The sequence below is a fragment of the Seriola dumerili genome, unplaced genomic scaffold, assembly GCF_002260705.1.
Source record: "Seriola dumerili isolate Sdu_G_001 unplaced genomic scaffold, Sdu_1.0 BDQW01000017.1, whole genome shotgun sequence".
Taxonomy (NCBI): Eukaryota; Metazoa; Chordata; class Actinopteri; order Carangiformes; family Carangidae; genus Seriola; species Seriola dumerili.
In genome coordinates this window covers 8,751,539-8,774,485 of record NW_019174272.1, presented here as the reverse complement: position 1 = coordinate 8,774,485, position 22,947 = coordinate 8,751,539, and the positions used below count along the sequence as shown (strand labels likewise).

General features: G+C 41.5%; 3 protein-coding genes across 8 annotated transcripts in view; 1 reads left to right on the top strand and 2 right to left on the bottom strand.

Annotated features, from left to right (window-relative positions):
• zdhhc8 (zinc finger DHHC-type containing 8) overlaps positions 1-1,886 on the bottom strand; it is a 69,278-nt gene extending 67,392 nt beyond the window's left edge. The window contains exon 1 of the mRNA XM_022754496.1: positions 1,577-1,886. Coding sequence (XP_022610217.1) covers positions 1,577-1,680 — 104 coding nt within the window. The 5' untranslated portion in view covers positions 1,681-1,886. The remainder of the gene's footprint in view (positions 1-1,576) is intronic.
• An 830-nt stretch (positions 1,887-2,716) lies between these two features.
• pgam5 (PGAM family member 5, mitochondrial serine/threonine protein phosphatase) lies at positions 2,717-7,315 on the top strand. 4 transcript variants are annotated; one of them, XM_022753288.1, is made up of 6 exons: positions 2,717-3,209; positions 3,724-3,896; positions 4,821-4,946; positions 5,335-5,423; positions 6,222-6,352; positions 6,776-7,315. In XM_022753288.1, exons 1-6 carry the CDS (start codon positions 2,980-2,982, stop codon positions 6,924-6,926), a joined length of 900 nt encoding a protein of 299 aa, XP_022609009.1. In that variant the 5' UTR covers positions 2,717-2,979; the 3' UTR covers positions 6,927-7,315. The 4 variants fall into 4 exon arrangements, with proteins under 4 accessions (XP_022609009.1, XP_022608999.1, XP_022608989.1 ...); XM_022753278.1 differs by having other exon boundaries at positions 6,219-6,352; XM_022753268.1 differs by having other exon boundaries at positions 5,329-5,423.
• Positions 7,316-8,433: 1,118 nt separating this feature from the next.
• ankle2 (ankyrin repeat and LEM domain containing 2) lies at positions 8,434-22,842 on the bottom strand. 3 transcript variants are annotated; one of them, XM_022753231.1, is made up of 13 exons: positions 22,805-22,842; positions 20,074-20,580; positions 18,503-18,697; positions 18,096-18,280; positions 17,121-17,309; positions 16,902-17,024; positions 16,472-16,535; positions 15,602-15,777; positions 15,361-15,467; positions 11,316-11,506; positions 10,194-11,055; positions 9,745-9,876; positions 8,434-9,381 (listed from the first exon to the last, which is right to left on the bottom strand). In XM_022753231.1, the coding sequence occupies exons 2-13, from the start codon at positions 20,567-20,569 to the stop codon at positions 9,171-9,173; spliced, it is 2,931 nt and encodes a 976-aa protein (XP_022608952.1). In that variant the 5' UTR covers positions 20,570-20,580; positions 22,805-22,842; the 3' UTR covers positions 8,434-9,170. The 3 variants fall into 3 exon arrangements, with proteins under 3 accessions (XP_022608952.1, XP_022608963.1, XP_022608970.1); XM_022753242.1 differs by lacking the exon at positions 22,805-22,842 and adding an exon at positions 22,506-22,577; XM_022753249.1 differs by lacking the exon at positions 22,805-22,842 and adding an exon at positions 21,707-21,792.
• Positions 22,843-22,947: the final 105 nt, after the last annotated feature.

Here is a 22,947-nt window from a genome sequence, read left to right as displayed (position 1 = left end):
CATAATACATGCTTACAACACAAGCTCTACACAGGACACTAAGGAGTGCTAGGATTGTTAAAGATACAACCTACTGGCACATCCCACAAACACCATATGTTTCCTTCAGTCTTGGTCATTAACCTGAGACAGAGAGTGCAAAACCACTGAGGGTGCTGCTGAAACATTTTCTGTCTGCATGAATCATCCAGGTGGGCCAGATCTTGCACTTAGTGCATCTTGCTTATGTTAAACTAAAATGTGATATAGATGTGAATAAAGAAATTCATGATTTAATGGTACAAATTCACACACAACATTAGATTCAAAAAGATAATAACTGCAGACATACTACAAGTACAAAATGGGACATATGATTTATGGTCTTTAAAAAACATCACACCCTCAGAGGATGAGGAGCCAAATTCAACAGTTTTACTCTTCTGCAGACAGACTGAGTCTGGGATAAATGTTGGGTGATGTATCGCTACAGTTGTTGGTCTAGTTCAGGGGTCCCCATAATGATTTTCAAGCCCCCTCAAATTTCCCTGTGGATGTGAGATTGAACATGAGTTGATTTCATTGATAATCTATTCACCTTGGAGGTAAGCACTAAAGGAGAATGTATGTGGGAATGATGATTCACACCAGAGATATCAGTCTCTCTGCTGTCACCTCCCATTGCTACAACGTCAGCTTTGCATTTAAGTCATAGCATTAACTTCCTCATTTATCAGATGGAGGGGCATGGGATGAAAGCCTTACTACTTGGGGGTCCTTGGCATGATTGTGATGCTGGCTGATAGGATCTGTGACTATGCAATCATCCTGATTGCAGCTGGTGTGGATAGCCCAGTGTCCCCAGATTGTCAGAACCCTTGAACTGAATTAAAATCTGCTTTTGAGACAGTAAGGACCTGTTGGCCTTAGTCAGGGGTTGCCTGTAGACCTCATCTGATCACATTTTCTCCAGAGGGAAACCCTAAATAAGGGTCTAGAGCCAAGGTGGGGCGTGGTAGTAGATGCACTGAAACCTAGGTGGAGACCCCTGCAGGACTCCACTTTGGGAACCCCTTACCTATAATAATTATAATGCTTCTTGATAAGTGGTGTGACACTGTAACTATCCCAACTGAATGTGCATGAATCAAACGCAACCGCCTAAACACAGCCGCCTGCTGGACCAACCATTTTAATTGTATCAACAACTGCCTGCGGCATTTATTCAATGGAAAGTGAGTATCTGCGGCCTAAGATGTGGTCTCGTGCACGACCATTGCTTTTTTTAAATTTTTTTTTTAACTTGCATGGCTTATTGGAAGTTTGCCTTGCAGGTACTACGGCTGAATGGGCCGTCTCAGGCTGCACAGGAAGGCAGCATCTAAGGCTGCTCTTTGCAATCCCATTTCAGAACCGCTGCGAGATTCCCCGTTGGGATAGATACACTCGTATAAAACCACTTATTCCACCTAAGTGGCTGAATCCACCCATGCAAACTTCGAGCTGCAATCCACTCTTGTCTGTGTAATCTCAAGGCACACGGTCTATAAAAACACAGGCATGCACAGAATAAGAAAAAGAAGCGACACAAACTTACGTGAAAACGAAAAATAAAGTGGTCGAACCCACAAGGAGTGTGGCAGCAGTGGACACTGGGATGTATTTGGTGGGTTTAAATCTCTTTCCAGCGCTGTTGGGCATTCTGTAATTTCCACATTCCTCAATTATTTATTCCGATTGGAGACGCATGTAGAAAAATGATCCAGTGTCCAGTATAGTGGCCGTTGTTTGGCTATGAAAGGTACAACCAGTCCGTCTTTGCTATCGTTGAAGCCGCATAGATCCTAAGATAGAGAGGCAGGAATACATAGAGCTCTGTGAAAGCCTGGAAATCCCACCCTTACAATCCAGCCTACTAGTGAGGTCACTGAACCGCTTGAAAAAAGGTGGAGCCTCTCTGCAAACCTTGCAAGTGTCTTCTCAAGAAAATTGTCGGAGCTGTATGATGTCGATTATTTTGCATTTCAGCGGGAAGCATATGAGTCACCCTGCAATCGTTTTTTTCCCCGGGAGACTTCGCGAATATAACTGCCTTCCCACACATATTCAACGATTGAAACAATCTCCATGCTTACTTGATGAATTTAATAACATAATGTGTCTCAAAGTTTAGGATAAGTCGATGTTTTCATATTTTCTAACCCTTAAAGCTGCACTGCAGGTAGCTCCAGATAAAGTGTTCCTTGACTGAGGGAATGACACCAAACTCCGTTATTTACAAGCTCACACAGATGGCATCACACATTACAGTATCTACTTTAACTATCAATTTCGGTATGGTCATTGTATACCAGTAAGTATGCATTTATATAAAAAAAAAAACAGTTGTTGAAATGACTACTTATTCCTCTCATTGTCTCATGTCACTAAAATGGTCTGTGGAAAGCAGCAGGGACAACGTAAAGTTGAAATTACATATGCATCATGTGTTGATTTGTGGGGATTTAAACTGAAGAGCAGTATTTCAGATGCAGAAACATGTGGCCCCACTGAATGTTACATGTTGAATTGTGTTTATAGTGCCTCTTCAACAGAGAGCGGAAAAATATGAATTACTCATTATACGCTATAGTTATTGCTATAGATTTAGGGATTAGAGCGCCCTCGTGTGGCACAATTTGGGATTTATGTGAAAAGCGAAACCCAATTGTTTTGGCCCCGGCTGGCCACCGTACTGTTTGTAGGAAGCTGAATAGATTAGCTTGCTATCTGTTGTGCCGACTGTAGTTTCAATTTCTGGCCAAAGGTCGCCGCGCATTAGATGCCACATAAAGCGTGTTTTGTTTTGTCTTGCTGGAGTTGGAATTAACAGCCAAACGTCATTTAGCAAATCAATACTATACATTTGTGCGGCGAGACAGCGATACACCTCGTTAACGGTGGACTCGTTAAGCTGAGCTAATTAGCTAGCAATAGTTTGCTTCCTCGGCGGTTCACAGGATGTCGTACAGGAAAACTTTAAAACTTATTTGTGGGTTCGCCGGAGGCTCTGCTGTACTGGTGTTCGCCGCTGCCGCTGCCGACTCCCGCGGATACTTCGGAGAGCAGCGCGGAGAGGCGGCCAGTCGGTGGCCGAAATTCACCGTTCTTCGAGCTGCGCAGCCGGCGTGGACACCTGCCAAACACACACCAGCCCCGACAGGACACGCCTGGGACTTCAACTGGGACAAGTATGTGCCTCTACACGCGTTGTCTCTTGACTCATTATTTGAACATAACTATCACCGATATATTCCCTCCGTTTTCCACCTTTCTCTTTTGTATGTTATTCAAAATCTCTGTTAAATATCCACGAGTTTAACAGCCTGCTGTGCACCACGGTGAAGTTTAGGTTGGTTTTGGTGAAAGAAGATATTGGACTAAAGTTCACGTTTTGCTAAATTGAATAGGCATTTTTGCATGCCGAATCTAAGGATGGACCAAGAGGATTTGTCAGAAGTCACGATCCTTATTCCTCGAATTACACTGTTGCTGGCTAGACAGTCAGCTATAAATGGTTCATTTTTAAAATGGAGTTTGGGGTAGAGATTCTCCACACTTAGATGTATGTAAATTCTTGAAAGTTTCATAGTGATCATCATCTTAAATCATAGAGGTGTTAACCCAGATTTTCATGCCTCAAGTTAACCATGCCAGACAAAGCCACTTCTAATCTCAAGATCACGTCGTCTTAACTCTGTGCAGGAGGGACCCATCTGTACTGTCCAACGGGAAGAAGAAAGAGAGTGCAACTGAGGATCCCAGCTCCGAGCAGGACAATGGAAAACCCAAAGCTACACGCAACATTCTCCTCATCAGACACTCTCAGTACAACCTGAGTGGGAACAGCGACAAGGAGAGGATCCTCACTCCATTAGGTCGAGTTATTTAATGGCTAGTCAAAGGACCAGTGTGAAGGATTTGGAGGGATCTATTGACAGTTTTCATGATTTGTATGATGAAACAGAAACTAAAAACTGCTGTGCTTCCTTAGCTTAGAATGAGGTCTTCGTGTCTACATGTCAACTATGGCCATGTTCCAGTGTGAGAACATGTCAACTCAACCCAATTAATATGCAAGAGATGGCAATGTGATTCGTTCTACGTATGCTGAATTTGTATTTCCGTGCAAGAGATCCTCTTCCACAGAGCCTCCGGTGTTGCACTGCCATGTTTCTTGCTTCATTTTTACCTTGATTGCTTTACTTTTTCTTAAGGTTTTACTATGACTACTATTTTACTAATTTGGCCTTTTGTTATTTATACTTTCAATTGTTTTTCATTGTGTTTCTTGGTGACTATGGTCTTATTTGACAATATTGTAAGTGAGGTCTCTAAGTCAGTGTATGTCTAAAGTAAAATAAAGGTTGAATGAGTATTTTTACAGTAGCCCAGAATGGACAAACAAAACACAGGCTCTAGACAGAACCTTTTGTGTTTTTACATTACCTGAGGGAGTGGGGGGTGAGGTGATGTGAGGTGATGTGAGGTGAGGTGAGGTGAGGTGCGGTGAGGTGAAGTGAGGTATATTCAGTTGGTTGCAGTCTGCAACCTCACCTCTAGAAGCCACTAACACACTGGTCCTTCAGTTATAACCCTTTATGTCACTCGGAAGGTATGCCACACAACGGTCTGGGGAGTAATTTTAGTCAAAGAACTTCAGATATATGTTTGGCCCTGTTGCAGGCTGTTCTGTCTCTGTGTGGAGAGAGTATCCCTTCTCTTGGTTGTTGTCCCACCCAACTTTTTTGATGACAGATCTGACAGTCATTTGTTATAATGACTGTTGTCTCCGCTTCCAGGTCGTGAGCAGGCAGAGTTGACAGGCCAGAGGTTGGCAGCACTGGGACTGAAGTACGATGTCCTGATTCACTCCAGCATGGCCAGGGCCACAGAGACTGCACATATCATCAGCAAACACCTTCCAGGTAGTGAATAGACCACGCTGCCTATCAGTACTGCACTGTCAGACACCCAGCCTTCTTACTTCTCCAAGTTGGGAAAACTGTGTAAAGTAAATTTGTTAATTTGTAAGGCTTTGAAACATCAGATTTACTGCTGTTACATTGTCAAGGTTACAAACCATACAATTCCATACATATACACTCGCATACTTCCATTTGACACATTCTGCTATTGAAATTGCCTGGAATACATGACTTTGTTGAAAAACATTTGTTATTCGTATCCTGCTGATCTTTGTTCTCCCTCTTTTCTTTTTAGCATCAGTACCAGTTACAGCTGGCGCAGAAATGCTGAACGTCACAAATGTATATTAACATTTTTTCCCCTCCTCCAAATGTCATACGGGTCCAGGAGTGGATCTGGTGAGCTGTGATTTGCTGAGAGAGGGCGCGCCCATCGAGCCGGTTCCACCTGTCACTCACTGGAAGCCTGATGCTGTGGTGAGAGAAGCTACACCCACTCTACCTCTAGGGTGGGCTGTAGGCCAGATTTTCTGCATTCGCATATCCTTGTATAGGTAACTTTGTGCCACCCGCATGTCTGTGCAAGTGCTTTTTTTACACTTGCAGCTGCAAAAATCAGCCAATACATCAGTGCAATGCCACAGGAATGGACCACGGGAAGAGTTAATTTCCAAAATGCCAACGTTAAAGGGAGTCTGGCAGCTGTGGATCAATCTTTTTATCATTGTTGCCATTGTTAGATTGTCACTGGCAAGGAGCATTTAGTTGACATGTTATTTTATTAGTTAAGGGATCGATTCCCTCAACTGAAAAAAATAATCATGCAGGGAAACTGTTATTCTTCACAGCTTTGAAAAATAAAATTTGAAAAATTTAACAGTAACAATATGTGTTTTTATCTTGGAAGACGTCTATCTAAAAGAGCTTAGAACATAAGACACGGACATAATTAGACTATGCCTCTATAAACAACCCTTGTAAACATATTATTCAGTAATTCCTTACTCTAAATGTTGGACATAATAGATTATTAATAATATTCTACAGAGAGCGCACAGCAGCAGTTTTCTGCCCTAAGTGACTCAGTAGTGATTTAGCCTTTATAGGAAGGGATGTTTTCCATATGGTTGGCCTTATTTTGGAATGACACTCTTCATACATTCCCTACACTGTACAGCAGCATCATGTATTGACTCTGTACTGACTGAGGGGTTCAGACCGAACCCCTTTCATGTGACAAAGGTGGCTTTCAACCTCTCTACCGTCCTCCAGCAGTACCATGAAGATGGAGCTCGCATTGAGGCAGCCTTCCGCCGCTACATCCACCGGGCTGACCCCAAGCAGAAGGAGGACAGCTATGAGATCATCGTGTGTCATGCCAATGTCATCCGTTATTTTGTCTGCAGGTTTGTGTCGCCGGCGGGCATGGTGATCGCGGCTCGGCCGAGGCCAGAGTGTGGCCTCTTGCTTTGCTAACCATTGTGTTTAAACTATGCTGTAGTTATGTCTCATACGATTTTAAGTTTTGAATTTGTGCTTCAGTTGTGTCACTGTGCTCTTGATGAAACCCTTTAAGGAAAATTCCTGTTTGATTTAAATACTGTAGCTGCCTTGTGCTTTTCTTGGTGACTGCTTGCCCTGTGCTTCTGGTTAAAAGGGATATTTAGTAAATTCATCTAATTAATTATGAGAGATTAATATCTTCCAAATGATCACTTATTGGACAATATCACACACAAATAATGAAATAAATGCCTTGTCATTTTATAGTAGCTTCAGTACGCAGATGCTCATTCTCAGCTACTCGTATCCGTCTTCTGTTCTCTCAGGGCCCTGCAGTTTCCTCCAGAGGGCTGGTTACGTATGGGGTTGAACAACGGCAGCATCACGTGGCTTACCATCCGACCTAGTGGCAGGGTGGCCCTCAGAACTCTGGGAGACGCAGGATTCATGCCCCCAGACAAACTAACACGGACCTAATTAAGACAGCGAGTTCATGGGACTCAGTCGGCTGCAGGGTCAAAGCTCAGTTTTCTCCTTAAGTGTCTTGAAAATTACTTTTGATGTTATTATTTTGTAACTGAACTACCATCATGTAATGAGAGACTCTGGTGGTGGTGGTGGTGTTGTGATTACTTCCGTGCCATTGAACGCCCGCTGAAGTGATTAACAGCTGCATAGCAACTCCTCCTGAATGTAACTGAGGATTTTTACACAAGTGACTGACTTTTAAACCAAAAGAAATTGTATTTGTATAGCTGTTGTAAATGCAAGTCATGCTGTTAGCTGTACATGTCTTTACAGTATGCTGACGTGCGGATTATGTGTTGTACAGTGCAGCTGAAGTTAATAAAATCATGAATGCCGCAGTTTGTCACATTTCCTTTCTGGCTGATATTAATGCCACAGAAATAACTGAAGAAAAGCACAAGGACACATTGGCAGTAAAGTAGGAGTGATGTTTTATTGATTAGTTGAAAGCAAATGAGGTCTAGACATACAGAAAGAGAATTCACCATTAATTTTTAATAAAGCACAGAATGCTAAAAGCACAAGAAGCATGTTTTAAGTTGTTTAGGTGCATTTTTGCAAAGTCCCACATTCATAAACATTCAGCAACCAGAATTAGATCTGTTGTCACCTGAGAGCACGAGGATGACAATACAATCTTCTCAGTGAAGTAGTTTGTGCTCTCAGATAAAGGTTTAGTTCACAAAAAAAAATTTACATTCAGAACACTTGTTTCTCCCAACCTAAGTAGAGTGGCAATCTGAATATTTAAAATGATTGGCTTTTTTGTCCTAGACGTAGCTGATGAGCCCTCTTACAGCAGCAAATTTATCCCTAAGTTACAAATAATTTGGATACAGCAGGTTTTTACACTCACGTTCCATTAGACTTAACAAGTGGAGAACTACAGGATCCTGCCATGTGTACATGAGTTTACCATTAGCCAATTTGAGATTCATGACAAATAACTATGGGCTTAAGCTCTAATTTTGAAATAAACGCTGAATCAAATTTGTTTGTGATGTGAAAAGGTTTGCGAGGACTGCTGACCCCACTGGGAATCAAAATCCAGCTCTATGCAGCTCTCAGCTAATCAGGTGTGTTCTCTGTAAGCTTAAGGCAGTTCTTTGTTAACAAGATGGCCACAATAGGCCTTAGTAAGCTATGAAACATATCAGGGTTTTGTTGCTGTTGAGTTAGTTTTCTGTCTTTCTGCCCTGTAGTGGTTAAAAATCTCTTAATACAGCTTTAAGGTGGTCTCAGACTGAGCAATTTGAAGGTTTAGCCCAGACAAGACAAATTTGAAAATATGTTTTACTGATGGGTGTGTTTTGTCACTCATACTCACACTGTGCGAGATGTTTGTGATTGAAAGATATTTCAGAGAAAACATGAAAATAAAAATTGCACAGTCTAAGGCCGCCGTTAGTGGCTGAAAGGAAAAGTCAAGACATGTCCAGGAACCACCGAGAAAAGATAGAAAATGTATGCATTTATTGAAGAACAAAATAAAAACATGGAAGATCTCAGTCTTATCAGTTTTTCCCATGTTTGCCATAATCATCTGTGACCGATGAAAACTGACAGAGGACTAGTCCATCACTTCAGAAAATTAAGGCAATTCCTGAACTGAGGAAAAACATAGGAAATGGCAGTCGGTTTTAACACCATTAATAAAAACATTTAAATTTTGTGCTACTGACCAACATACAAAAAATAATTTTTAAAATATTGACATTTTACTTTTTTTTTAAGAACATCTTCAGTGACAGAATCCTGTTGAGGATTCCACACTAAGGTTTTAGTGACCAACTAACTTTGGGGAGTGCGGCTTGAATTCACGATATTCAAAAAAGTTGACTACAGGTGCTTCACACTTGCCACAATTAACATTACCGTCAATTCAACATGGTCCACACCCATACAGTACATAAATTACCAAGGTTTCTTTTTTTTTCTTTTTTTTTTTAAAGTCTTGAGTGTACATCACAACCCAACGTGATGAGAATTCCTGTATTACATAGGAGTAGTACCATACATCATTAATACAAATCTTCCAGACAATTGTGCATATTTCTGTTAGGTATGTGGTTTCTGAGCTCTGGTGTAGCCACCTTGGTGCAGCTGGGTTTGTGGTGGGGAGGGAAGGGCGGAGTTAGGGTTAGGGTTTGGAGAGGGTATGGCCGCAGTGGTAAGAGGCAGGGGGAGGGGCATTTAGACTGGCGGCTCGTTCAAGTGCTTGAGGCGAATGCGCTGGATGTAGCTAGCATTGGCAGGGCTGTAACGGCTGGGGCTGAAGTCTGGTGAGGCAGCGTGCCGGGCAGGACTGAAGCGGCCGGTGGGAGAGATCAGGCCGCTGACCGGGGAGCCAGGAGTCTGATGCTGCATCCTGAGTCGTGGTTTTACCACCGCAGGGCTGGGCCAGCTAGAAGACACACATCAACACCAGTCAGTGGTTACATTTACAATATTGTTGCTTTGCTATTAATACTGAAAGGTAAAGTCGTACAGATTTACAGTCTCGCAGCACAAAATGACCTCAATCAAGAGCACTAACCCATTCACAATTGTTGTCTTTTACTTATTCTCTGGAAAAAAAAACACTTCTTCGTTCACTGGCATTTCACTTTACTACTAACCTGTTGCATGAATGTAACTGCAAAACATTCTAATTGCACTAGACTTTTTTGTGTAATTTCTGCTGTAATTATCAACCTTACTCTTTTTTTGTGAAAATATGTGAAAACTCATCTACTTTATTACAGTATTTAGCTCGTAATATACTAACCTCTGCATGTCTGATGCAGAGTATGACTTCATTGTGCTCTTCCACTTATGAATGCTGGGATACTTCTGGGAATCGACGTCTATGCCGTCTATTGCTGACAAGACCTCTCTGTCCAACTTGCTTGGTGAATCTCTGTGAAAACATGGAAAACTTATCACACATGCAGACATTGACTCATTGTCATCACAACTTTTAAGTTAAGGGGATCATGACACCTTTTGTAACTGGCTACTTGATAATCAATGATAGTTAAGAGTTAGCTGGTATTTCAGAGTACATGCATAGACTAGAATAAGAGACCATAATGACCCAGAAAAACAGACAGGGTTAGCTACAAAGTTCCAATATCAGTCTAAAGTTACATTATAACAGGCAATTCCTAAAACTGGTGGGGGTGTAACTTCCACCTGTATCTACTCTCCCATCATGCAGAAAAAACAGTGACTCACCCATCGATGAAAAATCCTCTTCTTATGTGCGGTGGAGTCCTGGGTAGGAACTCATGGGAGTTATCTAAGGACTTATAGGAAGAACCTGAGGATCCTGAGCTGCTCAGGTCTCTACCCCCGTGGTCCCATGACTTGGACCTCGCACAGAAGTTGCGCCCCCCTGTTACTGACCCCCTAGTCCTGCCCAGTAACTCAAGGCTCTCCTCTGCATCAAAGTACTCCTGTGAACTGCCGCTGCTGCGCCTCTCCTCTGTCTCCCCTCCCTCTGTTCTCCAGCTTGGACCTTCCAATGCCTCGCCATCCTGACTGCTGTGGCCGAGAGACAGGCGGTTCAGCCCAGAACTCAGGTCTGTGGCGGAGGAGGAGCCGTAGGTGTCCCTGTGCCGACTCCCTCCACTGCTCCTCCTCTCCCTGCAGCTAGTGGGGCTGTCCAGCGGTTCTTGCAGTGACATGCGCTCAAACTCCACCATGAGGTTGGAGATGGGCGACAGCAGGCAGGAGGAGGACGGGGATGTGCGAGGGGACACCTTATCTCCATTATGAGTCCTATCTCTGGAGGAGGAACACACCCCATTTTTGCAGACGACGCCTGGTGACAGGAGGCCGTCATCGCAGCAGCACAGCAGGTCCTGCTCAGCTGCTGTCTCGATCAGGTCGGCCCCACGGTGGTGCAGTGCAATGGGCAGGATGTGGAATTCGTGGCCGCCCACTGCTCCCTTCAGGCCATCCTTGGATGCAGCAGAGGAGGTGATGCTGGTGAGTGCTGCGTTCTGCCGGTTCTTCATTTCCTCAAGGCTGATGTCATCACCCTCGTCCAGGAAGGCACCAACAGAGATGGAGTTGCAGAACTTTTTGGGCTTGCCTGCAACCAGGGATGATGAATCACCAAAACAGAAACGGTGTAATTTTAGCTACAATTCTTCATGGCAGCAGATTAGCTGCTTTGCAAAATGCTTTGTCTGTTTCATACCTAACAAGAGGCTATAGTTTAGAACATGCAGTTCAATGCTAATTAACACATTCAGTCACGGAGGATGATCTGAAATGTGCCATTTCTTATTTCAGTAATTCATACTTTTTTCAGACCTTGCAGCTTCCCTGACACAGAGCAGGTGAGTATACCTGGAGACGGGCTTTTGAACCTGTTGCTGGTCTCGTTTTCCCCAGCCTCCTCATGAGCCCGTGGGCTGAAATCCTTCTTGTTCAGGTAATCTTCCAGCTTTCTTAGCCCTTCAGTCGATGACAGATCCACAAAACTGTCCAGGAAGTCCCAATACTCGGCCCAAGGGTGGCCCATCTCATGAGCCAGGTCTCTGTAAATAAAAGGACCCAATTATTACTCATACAAATAAGCCATATCTCTGTATTTATTAGTCACAAATAGTGGTGTTCTCATAGTTGCTGGAGCATGAATCTAACTTTCACTGACCGACTAAAAATTACAAATAAGATTTAATTACTCTGCAATTATAGAAATTTATGTGTGCAAATAACTTGCTGTTACACTGGCAGTGGACCATTTATCAGATTCTTTCAGATATCAGATTTAATATAGAATATTTGCTAATGCAACACATACCTCCAGACAACAAAGGATGCTGTTTCTCTATGTTGTTTGCATTTTCCAGATGTTTTACAGCACTTTGGCCAGCTGTTTGCTATATTTAAATGTGCCTTATAAAAAAATTTGATTTGATATCTGTAGCATACATACATACTGTTAATAATACTACAGACACACATCCAAACAAACTTATGTGCTTTTGAGTCATTTCCAGTACTAATTTGATGCTTTCAATTACTTTTTTTTATTTATTAAATTAAATTTACTGTTCAGTTACATACAGTGAAGACCGAAAATAATTATGAGAAACTTAGTGGTGATGACATGGAACAAATGATGAACCAGATTTGAACCTAGGGTGTGTTACACATGGCCCAAATTGTTCATAATCCCCAAAGACACACTCACCGTGCTGTACATTCTTCACAATAATGGGCGTAGGTTTTGTCTGAACATTACTTTCAAATATTTCCCTGTAAGGTCTCTTACAGATCTCATACTGAACAAAACGATTCCATTCTTCTTGCTTTTGAAAGTAAACCAATACTCACTAACAGTTTGTGTGAAATTGCAAATCACACCGATTTTGTAAGTCCGATTTTGTAAAACAAAATTTTACTTTGCCTCTGTTTCCCAGCCCTCTACAGAATTCTGAGGGGACATGGTTAGCCTCAAAAAGCCAGGCCATGGGGCATTTAAAATGATCGAAAGGCAACTGGTGTGTCTGGGACATGCATGTCTGCTCCAACACAGAGGAGCTTTGGTGGTTTCCGGAAACAAGACAACAGAATTCCCCTAATATCCACGGAAGTCACAATTTCCTCTGCCATTGCAAACAGCTTTTTGCATGCTCTCTCATCCTGTTTTATTTGGAGTGTGGCTCTTACAGTCTACTGCTGCTCTCATTCCCCCAGCTGTTTGTGTTCTCATGTCCTCATGCAATCCAGCTCTCCCCTTACGTCTGACCCAAGGAGAAGACCCAGCTTTTGTTCCTACACTAAACCTGTCCCAGCAACCCATTTGCCTTGTTTGATGTATCTGCTGTACCTAAGGCCATATCCTCTGGACTGTGCAGCACAGAAGCATACTGGTCAGTGACTGAGTCAATGACCTTGTGCCTTGCTGTCCTTGTTGGGCACAAAGGCTTGACAGTTTTGTATTGTGCACTTTTTGATGATTTTACATTGTTTTCAAACACTGTCTTGAATTTCCCTGACAAGGCGATGACCAGCAGGCAGCTTCAGTTGCCAAGTTAACACAATGTGCCCCACAGTGTACGTACAAAGCCAGTTACTGTTGCTGTTGTCTTGATAAGTGCCTGTGCCCCCAAGTTCGTGCCTGCTATATATGCGGCCCCATCCTATGCCCTTCGTCTCAAACGACACTGGCAAATTCATCCTTTTGAGTCCTCTAAATCAATGGCACAAATGTTTTCTCCAGTTGTTGATGTTGCTTGATAGACACCAACAAATTCTTTACATGGGACCAAATCACGCTCTAATCTAATCCAACCTCCATCAATTATTAGAGAGAACCGCACTAATTGTTGAGTGTTAAAAGCTGCAACGTCTCTTTCAACTGTATTGCCAAGGAGTTTGTGGGCTGAGATAATCATGGCTGTGCTTCTCAAGCCAATTACAGAGAATGGAGTGAGTTTCTCTCTCGATGCTTTAACATTTGGAGATTACCCTCTTCTTTCTTGTGTCCGCTGAAGGCTTATCCTCTGCCTAGCCAAGAGTTTAACTGCATCAACTACTTCCTACAGACAGTGTCTGTCGTCCTCCTGTTGCTTTTGCAATGCACGCAAGAACTTTGTCTCTGTGGACTTCGCTTGATAGAGACTTACCAAGACTGAGCGGCATGGGCATGTGAAGATGCATGGGCTTTGAACTTTTCTATCACCTTCTTTTAGAAGTCCTACACTAACAAATGCAGGACCTACCTTTGAGTTAAAGGCTGCATTTTTGTCATTAAAGGTGTTCACACGATGGAAACACAAACCCCTCTAAGCACTGGAGCATAATGCAACCACAGAAAGTCCTTAAACCCCTTCTCATGAAATTTTAAGACTGTTGGACAGAGTTTATGGCTCCATCTCCCTCAGTTTTGGCTGGTAAGGCTCCTTTGGATCTTCACTCAAGGTTCTTTCCCTGCCCGTGCACACTATCTTCTCAAACAAACAAAAAAAAAAAAAAAAAAAGATTTAGCTTTAAAATAATTAAAATATCTATAAAATGTACCTACAGAGGGTGGAAAGAACATCAGAAACACCCCAAAAATTACTTAAAACATTATAGCTACAAAAAGAAAATAATTCCTCTTAATTCTTATTAATTTAGTGCCAATTAAGAGCATGTTAAAAGAGGTCCAACCTGCAGCCTATTCCATTGCTGTAGACCTAACTCACAAACTTTCCTTAATAGCCTAAAAACATTTTCTAATCTCAGATTGCACCAAAATACGGGGATTCATTTCATGTTTCTAAAAAGCAATTGCTACTGAAAATTACTTTTTTATCCTGAGTTAATCCAATATGAACATGTATGTCCTTTTCCATTTTCAGTATCCCCTGACCTGGAAAACACTTTTTAAAATGTCAAGCTGTCTATAATATATGACCTCTTATGTGTTTGTCTGTCTCTGCCTCCCTCTCTCTCCCTCTCTCTGTCTGTCTGAGTGAGTGGTGCTTCCAGCACTAACTACAATTATTCATATGGTCATTATATCCAAGAGTAGTTTAACAAAACCTATGCAAAAATCAAATGAAAGAGACTTTCTGTTAATTGCTTCACACACTTCAACTGCACCTTCCCTGAAGGAAGGAATTAACAAAATAACTACAATTAGGTGACTATTGTTTTGTCACTGCTTGTGGTCAGACAGACTGAATTGAAAAAATGCATTTCATAGATGTCGATTCAACTCATGAACTTCCCCCTAATAGCATAAAAATCTTGTTGAAAATATCTCACATTCATAATGAAAACATCTTTTATTTAAACTTTTGTTTGAATTTATAATAAGTAAATACATTCCAATTGATAAAATTCACATTCAAATGTCCCAAACTGTCAACAAATCACATGCTGCAGTTTGTATGACTGTCTTTGGACAACTGTTGTGCTGGATTAGCTGGTTTGCTGCTATCTTAGCTAGCTAGCAAGCTTTTACAGGCAGGCAACAATAAGATAAGGTAAGTAATTCTGGCTCATCAACCTGCCAGCGTACACACGGCACCAGAAGAGAGGAGGAGAACCTGTGCTGCTGCTGACTAAGATCACAACACTGTGTGTGTGTGTGTGTGTGTGGCATTGTTGCGTCTATGAGTAATGTTACAGGGGTTTTTCCTAAATAAGTCATCTGCTCCTTCATGTTTCTGTTGGGGGGGAAGGTGCTTATGTCCCAAATAGAGGGGGAAGTATCCCTTCTCTGAAATCTACACTGCAATCTGCAATGAACCCAGTAGCATCACCCTTCAGCAGTATCATCATATATTTGAAACCTCTCATGTTATTTCGTTTACCTCTCACTACCAGAGAGGCAGACGACAGACATAAACTCATAGATATCATAAAAGCAATGAGGTTACTATGTGGGACTAACCTGCCCACTCTCTCTGCCCCACGGTCAGGATCAGACTTGAGGATGTTGTGGAAAAGGTCGGCTCGGTCTCTGGGTGGTGTCTTCCAGGATCGACGAAAGTCATCTGCCTACAAGAGAAGGATATATTTTCTAGGCAAGATATGTTTCAAATGATGAAAATGAAACTAGTTTTGGTCTCAAAACTTCACGACTTCATGACATGATTTGCTGACAAACATAAAGAGACAGGTAAAGAACTTGCTTTAGATGGGCTCAGGGGTCCAGCAAAGGCTGTGACGGTCATCAATGGATCCATGGGGCTTCTTGTGTGCCTCTGGATCAGCGAGAGACTTTCTGAGGACTCAGGTGACCACAGAGCACCTATGATGGGCTGAGAGGTGTTGTCGGTTGCCCTCAACAAAGGGATATAGCAGCGGTCTGAGAGAAAACAGACAATTACAATTTTAAACCCTGTTCGATGGACAAGACTTTTATTCACAGCACTTAACACAACAATGGCTGCACCAGTGGGAACCAAAGCTCAAGCTGGCAGTCTACTTCACAACAAAATCTAATTTTGTGTGTTGTGAAATATCTGTTGCATATGGTGCTGTCAGTCTCTGCCCAGGACAGCGAGAGAGATACTGCGAGCAGAGCTTGATGCCAAGTGCCATGCTCACACATCAAATTTAGTACAGTTCTAGTCTTACACTGCAATTATCAGATTTACCCTTTTTTCACACCCCAGACTGACTCTCTGAAGACTGAACAACATCACACAACTGCAGCTGTGAAGTGATTTGTAATACAAACTTGTCAGTAGCTCATTCACTAGTATTCACAGCCAGCCACAAGCCCAAAGCACCACAACCTGCTAATGATGTTTTCTGCCTATATCCTCCTATCAGCCAACATTGTTAACACCATAACAAACTGAACAGATTAAAAAATAATAACGATTAAAATAAAAAACACAGCAGAATTCAAACTATATAACATGTTTTTTTCTTATTTAACAATGACGCTCCAAGTGCATGTACACTAAATGGCACTAGACTGTGTCCTTCAGGAAACAGAGAGATCATAGGGACAAAAACTGTTCATGTTTTAGGAAATATGCATGTGTCCTTACCCTCCAAATAGTCACTTATCTTCTGCTTCACTTCTTGGGTTTTATTTTTTCTGCTACAAATAAGCTGTGGAAAAGAAAAAAAAACATACAGCTGTTGTTGAATCAATTGAGGAAAGAATTTGCTCATCTAAGTTTAGCTTACAATGTTGCACTGAGTGACTGTTGCCAAACGATTTGAAAAGCAAGCTGAAAGGTCACAGCTTCAAAACCTGAGCGAGCATAACTGTATCTCCCTCAGCAACTACTGCCAGGTCTTCAGAGTTCAGCAGTACAGTGCAAGGCTGAGTAACTTCAAGACAGCTATTGTATGTATGTGCACACATTCATGAAAACTTTCTGTGTATTAACCCCCAGTAATGACAGCCCAGGCTATGTCAAATAGGTGTGCATGTTATCTTAAAAAAGTGTAAAGTTAAATAAACCTTCTTACATCACAAGGCTTCAGGCCATCCTTGTTCTTACAGTTCTTATCGATGTCAGGATGCGAACACAGAACATTGACCACATCCGGACACCCAAACTTACAGGCAAAGTGGAGCGGCGTTTCAAACCCCTGAAACACAGCAAAATACCATGTGAACACAGCACATTTACTACCTTTGGAAAGAATCTAATCTAATCTAGTTTAGCTGGTATGAAAAAAACTTACAGCCTTATCTGGGGTGTTGAGGTAAAGATCTACAATGTAGCGGATACGTTTCTGCAGCATGACTTCCTGGTCATCTGGGTACATGAGGCGCATGAACTCTGGGTTCTCCAAAGTGTCCAACAGCAGCTGGGCAATTCCCGCCTGGTTCTCCTTGGCCGCCACGTGCATGACATTGTACCGACAGCCCTCCTAACCAGACAAAACAGTGGAACAACTATATGGATCAGGACATAATCCTCTTTAATCTCCTGTCAACAGGAAAGGATGTTTAATTCTGTCAAAAAGCAGCATCTGACCCTAACTTCACCTGCTGAAGTTGGGGATTTATCACTCATCATTATGTTATTTTTTAAAGACTCAACCTTAAGAAACAGTGGTTAGTATTTATAATATAGCATAAAATCTGCAGATTTAAACTTCTAAAAACTGATTCAATATGTAAAATGCAATTTATTTTCAGTTAAATGTAGTTGAAACTATAAATTGACAGGCTAAGAAAACTAATGAAAACCTCTGTTAATAGTCTTGAATCATCAGCCAGCAATACAGTCTTCTACCTTATCTGCATCGTTCTTCTTCACTCTTCTGCAAATTAAATGTGTAGTTTTTTTTTTTTTAATTATTTAGCTCCAAAAGTAGAGTTTGAATTGTACATTGTTGAGGAGTCTTAGCACTAAGTGACGAAAGAAGGTTCATTTTTAAATGAACTCATTGAATACACACATATGCCAGGTCATAGTTCTGTTTTCTGTCACATTAGCGACTGTAGTCTTGAGAAAAGAATTAGCTGAAAAGGTTGGCACCGATGTGGAAAATACATTTATGTATCAACAAATGACAATATTCAAGTCAGAATAACAGCAAAGAGTTTGAATACCCAGAACAGTAGGCTACTACTGCAACAAGCTCAAACAATGCTGCACCTAATTTAACTACAAAATTCATTAATTCTTCAGGAAAACTGACAGCACACACCTGCACAATAGTGGGATTATCCCCTGAGCCAATGAGATAGCGTGGGTTGCTCAGGACCAGCTCGCTGAAGGCCAACTCGTCGCCCTTCTCCACAGCTTTCCGCAGTTTGGCGGTCAGGTCCTGGGTGCGTGGGCTCTTGAAACTGTTGGCCCGCTCCCGGTTGATGGTATCAACCTCCATGTTGTCTAGCATGAAGAGGGAGAAGAGAGTGAAGGATGAGCATAGCAGTTGAAAACTCCAATTATTGTTCAAGGCTGGTGTGCTCCATGGTCAAACTGTGACAGGGTTTATCTTTCAAAAGATTTCCAATAAAATACATAAAACAGGTCCACTGTTATATATTTTATTAGAAATTGGTTGGCGGTGGCCATTTCTACAAATACGTCTCATACATCTTATCTGCTTACCTTTACTAATGACCAGGCCTGGTTTGACAGGAGATACACAGGGTGTTGATTTGTTGGGAGAGGGGAAATAGTCGCAGATCCCCTTGGCGAACTTCTCTGCATCCTCACGGTTGGGAAAAGCTTTGAAGCGGGCTCCCTTCATCATCTTTACAGCCTGAAGGGCATCCTTCTTATCTGTGTATACATGTGCTCTCTCTAAAAAAGACAAAACAAAAAAAGTAGCCATTAGCCATTTTATTCTATTGTCAATTTTTCTACACATTGACTACCTGTTTTTCTTGTTTCATTCATTACACGTTTTTAATGTGACTTTCTAAGGTGGTTGAAGGATTTTTTTTTTTGCATTATTTCCCTTTCTGTTCAGTCAGCCTGTAAACCCATATTCTAATGAGGATCTACAAAGTGCAGTTAGAATAAAAGCTTGCACAGACATATTAACATTAACAGAATTGATTTTTATAGTAGCTCAAGATTAATTTAGATCAATAGCCCAGAGAGGTCAGGCAGTCTGACTGCCCTGCTGCTTACCAACACAGAAACAACAACAAATTATTTCATCCACCTAACAGACAAATGTGGACATCAAACTACAACAGCAGCAAGTAGTCCTCCACAAATACTGAAACCAGACAGCATATGAGATATCGTGAATAAACAAATAACCAACAGGATTATCTGTTTATGGGGACTCTGATCTCAGTTCAGTATAAGGCCAAAATCAAACTGTCAAAGAAATATTGCTCATAGGAGTTGCATGTATTTTTCACCTAGAGAGACAATAAGAAAGTTGAGGAACCAATCATTTAGAAAACACCAATAATAATTTTCTTGTCTTAATCTCATTACAACATAATTGTTATGTAGCACTAAATTCAACATAAAGGTTCTGGGTGTTGTGCATGAAAGAAAATATCTTTCTTACCAACCTCACTGTTATTGATTATTTATATTTTTTAAGTGGTAAAATCTTTTTTTCATTTAAATTAGATTTTTAGTGACACAATTAGGTGATTAATCAATTAGTAGATCAACAGGAAAATTTGTCAACAACTATGTTGCAAAAATGCAAAACATTTGATGGTTCCAGCTTCTGAAATGTGAGCATTTGATGCTTTTCTTTGCATATAGTGAACTATATATAATATGGGTTAAAGTCTCATTGGGCTTTGTAAAGTCATAATGGGCATAGACAAAAATGATTAATCAAGGAAAATAGTCTACATATTGTTCCATATTGAGATGAATAGTAAGTTGCAGCTATCATCTGTAACTATATATTTTTATATGGTAAATATACTGTGGTAGGAAATATTAATCAGACTTCCATCCCCTTATCAAAGTCAAAGTCAGACTGGATGAAATGATGATGGACTCACAAATACATAAGAGATGTAGTTGTGTTTGGAAAGTATTTTTTCCCATACTTGCAGAGCCTTTTTACTGCAGTTCCCGAAAATTTAAGACAACACGGTAGGTAATGCTGAACACTGCTGCAACTTTTGTTAACTCTCTATATGGAACAATCACATCTGTATAACACCACACAAAGTAACAAGCTCAGCCTCTCTTACCATTTCTAGCCAAAACATCCTCCCACAGTGGACATACTCCATAAAAAAAGGTTGGGGACACTTGTGCAGGCTTTGAAGGGGTTTCTGTTTTTGACTGAAAGTTACTACCTTCAGCAGAGCTGTTTGAGGTTGTCTTTACTGAGATCTCCTCTTCTTCTGGAGGGTTGAGACCCAGACCATAGCCAAAGTCCAACTCTTCACTGGCAGCCTCAGTTGGGCTCCTACTTGGTGCAGCATTGGTGGGAGCTGAGGTGGCACACAGCACAGGGTTGGCATGATCAGCAACAGAGGCTGCACTGCCCAAATTTCCTGCTGAAGAGCTGTTGTCCGATTCAGTGGCACTGTTCTCTGGCCCGGCCAGGACACGGGCTAATTTCCTCTCAAAGGTGGCTCGGGTGGTAGCTGTGATGGGACCGCACTTAAGGTCCGCTCGGGCAAACTCCTCGCGCAGTTCATCGGCACTTAGCCCCCTCAGCCTGCTCAGAACCGCCTCCATGCTTCAGCTCCCTGCAGCACATCACACAATACACGTCAGCAATCGTGACCAGCTGTTGTTAATAAACTGAACAACCAAAAGAAATATGATAATTAGCACTAATCTCTTTAGTATTCCATACTTTTTTAAACTAAATATCAAGAATCTGACATAAATTTTGTTGACTCAATTAACACTGCACCACAGTTGCACATTTCAAATTCAGTCATATTTCTCCCGGATATTTGTGAATACCAATAAAGTAGAATATAGGAAGTGTCATTTAGACAAGATGAGATTGTTTAGATGTGATTTTTTAGAGCTAAATAGATATTGTGACATCCCGATTTTGCTTTTTTATTTACAGATCTATTGCCAGCACTGCCAAATAATAACCATCCATTCAGAAACACATTTATTTGTATTGTCTGCCTTTTAACAGTCTGAACAGTCATTAAGCTCATATCTGTGTATTAACCAAAAACTTGGTGAAACAAAATTAAATCCAGAGTGAGTTTAGTAGGTTTTGACCTTCCTCTGTATTACTGTATTACCACAACAAGCAGTCACGCGTTGAAAAATAGCATACACAGTGATTTTACCAACAAGTACTCTTCAGTTATAAGTATTTCCATGTAGACTACACAACTCCATTACATGTAGCTAATGTGTTTGCTCAACAGCTACACGGTCTTTTACAAATATTAGTACACGTAATGCAATAATAAAGCAGGTACTACTGAAGTTCTATAGTCCTATAATATTAACCCAACATATTATATCTTTTCGGAACCAACCGCACTAATGTGGGACTAGCATCTGCTAGCTAGCACGCTAACTAACAAGTAAGCTTTAGCAGGCGGGGGCTGTGCCTGGCATAGCTAGCACAAGGGAAACTGCTCAGATGAAAATCTTGACAGACAGAATAAAGTAGGTAATTTGGACTGGAGTGTTAACGATTACAAATATATAGAAAATTAGATAAATTATAACAATATTAGTCGGTTCATTCGCACACTGTCACGCCCAAGTATGTCATTCGAGGTGGGTTTTCGGGCTGCAACGTAACAAATTTGATACGTCTTCGTTGGTGATGATACCGATGAAAATCAAAGTGTACGTGATGACATCTAGTAACAAATGTGTCCCTATACTTACCAAGGAACATTTTTTATTTAATATGCGCAGAGATAAGGGAAACCGCTGTTAGTTTTGCACAGATAAACTGTTGGATAGACACAAAGCTGGAGACGGTCTGGAATAGTCTCATTGTTTACAACATGTTCTGCGCATGCTCAGTTGCAAGGGAGGGCGCACGCTGCATTCCAGACCTGTGGGAAAACTCAAACCTGAGCGACATGATACTGACAGGCGCCAAACAAAGTTAATTACCACGTTTCTCTCTAAAGCACTGCACAACGATAAACTATATCATTTGAACGATACCTTACGCCGACTTGTGGCACTACACTTAAGAACGCCACTGCTTAACTCCCTCTATACTACACCATTTTTTATATCATGGCTACTTATTTTCGGCACTTACATCATCACAAAACATAACTCAAGATGATTAGTTGGTCACTGGTCCACTATCAAAACACTTAATGCTGCTCAAAACGGTATTTTGAGTACGTCTCTATCATGTACACACTTTCCCCAATGTGTGAATATAGCATCACGCTCTCCCATTGCAGACGTGACTAATCCAAGGAAACGGTAACCTAGCACCCTCGGTCTTTCTGGTTGACAACACGTATTACTATTTAAAATAGATGGCAACGACGAATTAGTGGAAATGTAATGTCATGTTGGTATAAACATGCTCAAGAATATTCGTGTTGGCACAATCCCATGTATGCAGCCCAACTTGGTCAGGCATACATCAGGCAAGCCAAAAGCAAGACATGACGATACTCAAGATATTTATACAAGTACTAAGGCAAACAGTAGTTACCTTTACAGATCACTGTCCATAAAAGGTGGATGCAAAGAAAATTCTAGTGACGTTAGCTACACGATCCATTTTAGGAGCTGAGCTGAGCTTCACAGGCATGCTAACAGTCATTAGCCGCTTAGCAAGGCAAGAAGCTAATCACTCAAGCCGCCGGTTAGCAATAGCATGCGTTAGGTTCATACGTACGGTAAGAACAGTTCTTGTAACCTTACCATACACATAACCATAAACATGTACCACAGTTAAATGTAGTGAACCGCTAGTTTAAAATATTCTCGTTTTAATAGAACCATGCCCACCTCCTCCTCTCTCCCCGGCTACTGTTGCTAGGTGTCCGCGACGGTTTCAAAATGCAGAGGGCGAGGACCCGCTTCCGTCTAACATAGTGCCTGAACAAAAAAAAAAAACAGCTTAAACGTGGGGACACATGATAGAACCTGGA

What these genes read in the sequence shown, in the direction of transcription:
- pgam5 (XM_022753260.1), top strand. Translation starts at nt 2,980, where the DNA reads ATGTCGTACAGGAAAACTTTAAAACTTATTTGTGGGTTCGCCGGAGGC. An exon ending in TGGGACTTCAACTGGGACAA is followed by an intron (nt 3,210 to 3,723) that starts GTATGTGCCTCT and finishes AACTCTGTGCAG; the next exon opens with GAGGGACCCATCTGTACTGT. An exon ending in CATCAGCAAACACCTTCCAG is followed by an intron (nt 4,947 to 5,328) that starts GTAGTGAATAGA and finishes AATGTCATACGG; the next exon opens with GTCCAGGAGTGGATCTGGTG.
- ankle2 (XM_022753231.1), bottom strand. Translation starts at nt 20,569, where the DNA reads ATGGAGGCGGTTCTGAGCAGGCTGAGGGGGCTAAGTGCCGATGAACTG. An exon ending in TCAACACCCCAGATAAGGCT is followed by an intron (nt 17,025 to 17,120) that starts GTAAGTTTTTTT and finishes GCTGTGTTTCAG; the next exon opens with GGGTTTGAAACGCCGCTCCA. An exon ending in TCTGCATCAGACATGCAGAG is followed by an intron (nt 9,382 to 9,744) that starts GTTAGTATATTA and finishes TGTGTCTTCTAG; the next exon opens with CTGGCCCAGCCCTGCGGTGG.